General features: G+C 34.6%; 1 protein-coding gene across 1 annotated transcript in view; it reads left to right on the top strand.

Annotated features, from left to right (window-relative positions):
• The window catches only part of LOC107683898 (renin-like), an 8,105-nt gene extending 6,651 nt beyond the window's left edge, over positions 1-1,454 (top strand). The window contains exon 8 of the mRNA XM_016479961.1: positions 1,293-1,454. Coding sequence (XP_016335447.1) covers positions 1,293-1,454 — 162 coding nt within the window. The remainder of the gene's footprint in view (positions 1-1,292) is intronic.
• Positions 1,455-6,285: the final 4,831 nt, after the last annotated feature.

Raw genomic sequence — 6,285 nt, 5'->3', positions numbered from 1 at the left:
AGCAAAATATATAACACTGTTCTAGTGGTTTTTGGATATTTTAATAAAAAAAACTTACGTATTGTGCCTTTAATGCCATTTCTATTGAAACTTATATGTAATTACAATGTAGTAATAAATATTTGTTATTACACATTTGTAATGAATTTTACAATCTATTTGAAGGGCAACAAAAAGATGAATACATTAAACAATTATATAAAATTGATCTTTTTCATTTGACATTATTACAAAGTGCACTTTTTAAAAGTACTTAACTGTGTTAAAACAATCACGAAAGTGTACTTTTTATAAACTTAAATGAATTTATATTTATATTATATTATATTATATTATATTATATTATATGCAAGTAGTTTTTAAATTTATTTTAAGTGCACATACAATACAATTAAGCACACTTATTTTTCAATTTATTTAGCCACTTGTTAACAATTGCCTTTTTCACACATAAACACTTAAAGTGTAGCTTTAAATGCTAATGAGGAGGAGAGAGGCGGGGCAACTGCCATGCTTCGCTCGTTTGCAAGCCATGATGTCTCTCGAGGAAAAAAAAATATTGCGCTCGCCTCGCACGGTAGTAGCTCATTTTCTCATGGGCGGGCCAAATTCTCTGGGCGGGCAAAGCAGAGAAAGGGGAGGTAACCTTTCCCCGTATGACGACATAAAGGGAAGATTCCGGATTGGGCCATCTGAGCTTTCATTTTCTCAAAGGAGAAGCAGGATACCCAGGGCTCGGTTTACACCTATCGCCATTTCTAGCCACTTGGGGACCATAGGCAGGCTAGGGGAACTCATATTAATATTAAAAAACCTCATAAAGTGACATTTTCATGCCATGGGACCTTTAAAAAAAAAAGTGGCGTGATTACTGATGTGTTTTATGTTGTAGAATAAAATGTGAAAATATCTTGAACTTGCATTAACCACTAACAAATGACCATTAATATAACTAAGCTACAGATTATTTAAATAGCTTTATCTCATATTTGCATTAACTATGTAAATGTGATGTTGACCTTTGTCATAAAATTTTTTAAAAGCTTCCTAGTTAGTGTTGTGGTATTTTTCACAACTTCATTCAGACATTTCATTTAGCACTGAAGTCTGGGATCTATTCCACTAAGTGACTTTTTTCATTAAATACGAAACACATGTTGTATTTGCATGCTATTCCAGATGACTTCTGAAGTGTAGCATCTGTTTTGAGATTCATCAATCTATGTTACAGTTATATGGACTTGCATTGGATTTTCTAATATCTCTTTTTTGATCTTTTGTTCTGCCTACAGCAGTCAGAGTTCGGGGAGGACATCTGCACTGTGACATTCAAAGCGTTGGATGTGCCACCCCCTACTGGTCCCATCTGGATCCTGGGGGCGAACTTCATAGCTCGATACTATACAGAATTTGATCGGAGAAATAATCGCATTGGCTTTGCCCGGGCAGTTTGAGAAACACATAATTTTCTGCTAGCCTAAATTCAGATTGCTATTACATTGACATGTACACAACACACAGGATACTTGATCTATCACAATAATAGCTGGTAACTTAAGTTATAGCTTCCTTTGTGAAGGAAAAGTTTAAGCATAATTTTAAAAAGTACTTATTATGGAAATGAAATAATTGAACAGAATATGCTTGAGTGTGAACTGAATGTAACGCTTAAATGCATGCTATTTACAAATAAATCAAGATGTATGATAGTTTCAATTTATATTAAATGCAATTACTTAAGTTGAAATTAAGAGTACTTTTGACCCACATAAGTAGGACTTAAATACATTTTTATATGTAATTTCAAAATTAGTTCTATTGCCTTTGAAATAAGATTAAAGTGTACTTTTGAATGTAGCGATACACATCTTTTGGAAAACTAAAATATACTGTTATTTCTAGTATTTGTAGTTGCACATTTGTAAGGATGAAGTTGAAATGTATTACATTTAAAATATATTAACTTTAAATTTAATATCAAGTAAAAAAGCAAGATAAAATGTTATTAAAAGATAATTATAAAAAAAAAAACGTAGTAACATTTAATTTGACGTTACGCAAAATACACTTTTTAAAAGTGTATAAGAAACATAAGAAATATAAGAATCAAAGGATACTTTCATCATTTCCTCATCACTTGATCCAAATGCTTATGAGTTTCTCTCTTTTCTTTTTCTTTTGAAGAATGTGTAACCAAACAGACGGCAGCCACTGACATTCATTTTTTTTGTCCGTATGGAAGTCAGTGGCTACAGTCAACTCTTTACACACATGCTTCAAAATATCTTCTTTTGTATTCTACAGAAGAAAGAAACTCATACAGGTTTGAAACAACTTGTCGACAGAGAGTAAATGGGTGGCCTTTTATTTCATTAGTATATTATTTGCAAGACCAGTTATTTTAAAAATTGGAGTAGACTACACATTTACTACAGTTAAGCTCATGATGATCAGAGGCCAACGCAGCCCGATCTCACGGCAATTCGTACATATTTTACGAGGTGGCTAATTCGTACGACCTCACTTGTACAAATTCATACGATTTTTGCTAAATTGTACGTATTTTACGAGTTGCACAATTCGTATGAATTTGTACGAATGACCTACATCTAACCCCGACCCTAAACTTACCCGTCACTGGGGTCTAGACAAATTGTACAAAATCATACGAGTGAGGTTGTACGAATTTGTACGAATTAGCCACCTCGTAAAATACGTACGAATTGGTCGTGAGATAGCGTTGGCCTAGTCTGACTGACAATAGAAATATGTTAGCAAATTTATTTTCCCACAAACCACAAGTCTATCAAGACAGGAAGCTGTTCTTCGGTCAGATGTGTTGTCCTCTTTCAGAAGTGTTTGACAACAAGTTTTTATAAAGACTATTACGAACTAGCTCAGACAGACAGAGAGAGAAAAAAAAACATTGTTTTATTCCCTTGAGCTACTCATTGTAGGTTTCACTGAACATGACATTTGGTTTTAGTTTTAACCAAATGTGTATAGTTTTGAAAAACGGAGTAACTCAAAAAGACACACCCTTTGGAGTTCCGCACCAAAAAAGTATTATAGTTATATCATAGTATATGATATAACTATAATAAATATATATAGTTATATCATATTTAAAGTTACATAAAACAAATAATCTGTACTATGCTTGCTACATAAACAAAACCCATATCCCAAAAATCGCCTTGCATTCAAATTTTCCACTATTGTAACCACAATGTGCACGTTTTAATTTGTATTATCCTCAATAGATGTGGTAGGAACTGATTTTACAGGAACTGATTAGTGCCCTACAATGTGTGAATACTGTGAACACTAAATAAACCAAAAACAACTTTAGCTGGCAACTTTACTTTTTTGTTGGCAACACTTCAACACAATCCAAACAAGCATATGAGGCGTATGTGAGGCCAAACGAATGTCAGGATAGATAGAGATGTTTACCCCTTTTGACCATCCTCACTGTCTGTCCTGTCTCTGGAAGCTTTTACAAAAGCCCGGGACTGGTGAACATCTTCATTACGCTAGAGCGCTCAACCATATAAACATATCGACTGAATTTTGATGTTTTTGTCTCTCTGTCCCAGTCTGTGTGTGTTCAGAAACTTGCTTGTCTTGCAGCGTTTCTGTTGAGAAGGTTGTGAAATGGAATGCGAGATATGATCTCCTGCTGTTTTAGTCACGCTGAAGACGCCTTCCTCAGCAGGAGCTACAGATTTTATCACTATTTTGTCTCTCTGTCTCTTTCTCTTTCTCTTGCCTACCATTCCTGATGCACATTCTTTAGCTGCTGTACGTTTTGAAAGAGGTTACATCAGCTATAACAGATGTCCACATCATAGTGTATTTATTGAATCATAATATTTTATTGGATAAAATATCAAATTCAAATTTTGGTTTTAAAATTTTCTAGGGTTTTAAAATGTTCTATATTGATTTAAATGGCTCGTCAATATTCGTTCATAGGATCACTTTACCTAACAAAAGACAGTTACTTAGGAAGTGACATGATCATTTTTGGTGGGGAAACAACAGCACAGACTTAAATGGTTTTAATGGGATGTTGGGATTTCCTTTTTTTTAAGATTATGTTTCACTTTAAACATTCTGTCCTGTTTGATTAAGTAACTCCACTACTGAGCTGTAGTATTGTTTAAAAATGTGGTATCTGCTATGTTTTTTGAAGAGGTTAATACTTGATAGATGATCATTTTCAGCTAGGATGCATTATGTAGTAATGCCATTTATAACATAACAAAACATTTAGATTTCAAATAAATGCTGTTCTTTTGAACTTTTTATTCATCAAAGAACTGTTTTTAACATTGATAATAATAAGAAATGCATCAAATCAGCATATTAGAATAATTTCTGGAGGATCATGTGACACTGAAGACTGGAGTAATGATGCTGAAAATTCAGTTTTGAATCACAGGAATAAATTACATTTTATAATAAAAACAGTTATTTTAAATTAAAATACTATTTTACAACATTACTCTTTTACTCTTTTATTAATCGGAAAATTCAGCCTTGACTTCAAAAACATCAAAAAATTTGAATGGTAGTGAATATTTATTTCTGAGAGTTTCTGACAATTTCTGAGAAAGTCTTTTATGTTCTTTTATGCTCATTAAGAATGTTCATAAAAATACTAAGCATTTTCCTTTTGAAAAACAGTATGACCCATAAAACGTATGACTATAATATGATTCCTGTAACTACAGCAAGTAAATCACACCTTGTCAAATCTCACACAGAAATGTCAGTATAGCCAGACTTAAGGTTTTGTTTGTTTCAAGATTACAGTAATATGATATGTATTTCTGTTTTTTTTTTTTTTACAGGTTGAATGAATCCTTAGTATTTTTTTTAGTTAAAGGGGTGGTTGATTGCGATTTCACTTTTTTAATGTTAGTTAGTGTCTAATGTTGCTGTTTGAGCATAAACAATATCTGCAAAGTTACGAAGCTGAAAGTTCAATGCAAACGGAGATATCGTCTTTTAAAATTCTGGCAGTTTAATGCCTACAAAAACGGCTGGTAGGGACTACAACAAGTTACTTCCCGGGTTTGTGACGTAACAAACCCAGATAAACCTCGCCCTCGGGAAAAGGCAACAAAGGGGGCGAGGCTATGCTGCGCTGCTTTAGAGAAGCGGAAGAGAAAATGCACGTAAAAATCTATTCATCTATAAATTGAGATTCTGTCTTCTAACGATTCTAATAATGTTTATCTAATATCTAATAAAGTTTCAAAATCAATGTTCTCAAGCAGTGGTTCTTAATCCTGTTCCTCGTGTTCCCCTGCTCTGCACACGCTCTGCATCTCTCTCTCTCTCGCTCTCATTCAGCTCAGCTCCAACAATGAACTGTTACAATTATACACGTATTTTCACATAGCTATGAGAAGCGTTAAACATGGATGCGCATGTGGTTGCCATACTGTAGTAAAGCTTTAATCAGGATAAAACCGTATATTAAATGCTAACATAAACAGTAGCATTTACAAATAACAGCGTATCTAAAAGTATGAGACAACAACAAACAAAAAACATAGGCCTACCATTAAAAGCCGTGCTTCTGTCACGACTCACACACTGGGAGCACAGGAACGAGCGAGGAGACGAGGAATGAAGTAAATCAAAAGGGTTTTAATGAAGGCACGCTGGGGATCACAGGACGGGAGACAGGCAAACAAAATGACACTTAACAGCAGACAGAGAACTGGGAACTGAGAACACTTTAAATACACAGACACCAATGGAACACACCTGGGAGCAAATGAATTAATTAATCAAAACACAGCTGGAGACGAATACACACAATGAGGACAGGAACAGGAAGGACCAAATAAGGGCAAGGAAGGCACATGAGGAGCAAAACACACACAAAACACGGACCAGAGTCTGACAGCTTGCACAGGTTCTGCACAATCCTCTTCAATAATGTCCTCTGCTTCTCAATCGGGCTCAAACTGATAAGTGATATTAACATGCAGTTGTTTACAATACAACCGGAGTACATGAGGTGAGGTGAGGGGCGGGACATTTAGACGCGCACTAGAGGCAATTTAGCCAATCACAACACACTGGTCTAGCTAACCAATCAGAGCCCATCGCCTATTTCTGAGGGAGGGGCTTCATAAAAGCAGGAAATGATCAGCGTGTTAATAGGAGAAGGGACAGAGCGGTGTGGAATAAAGGTAAATTATGTGAAAAATAATGCGTGTTTTTTTTTTTTAACTAAGCATTAACACATGTTAGACTGCACCC

This window comes from Sinocyclocheilus anshuiensis, unplaced genomic scaffold (genome assembly GCF_001515605.1).
Source record: "Sinocyclocheilus anshuiensis isolate Anshui unplaced genomic scaffold, SAMN03320099.WGS_v1.1 scaffold1625, whole genome shotgun sequence".
Lineage (NCBI taxonomy): Eukaryota > Metazoa > Chordata > Actinopteri > Cypriniformes > Cyprinidae > Sinocyclocheilus > Sinocyclocheilus anshuiensis.
This window is presented reverse-complemented; position numbering and strand designations above follow the sequence as displayed.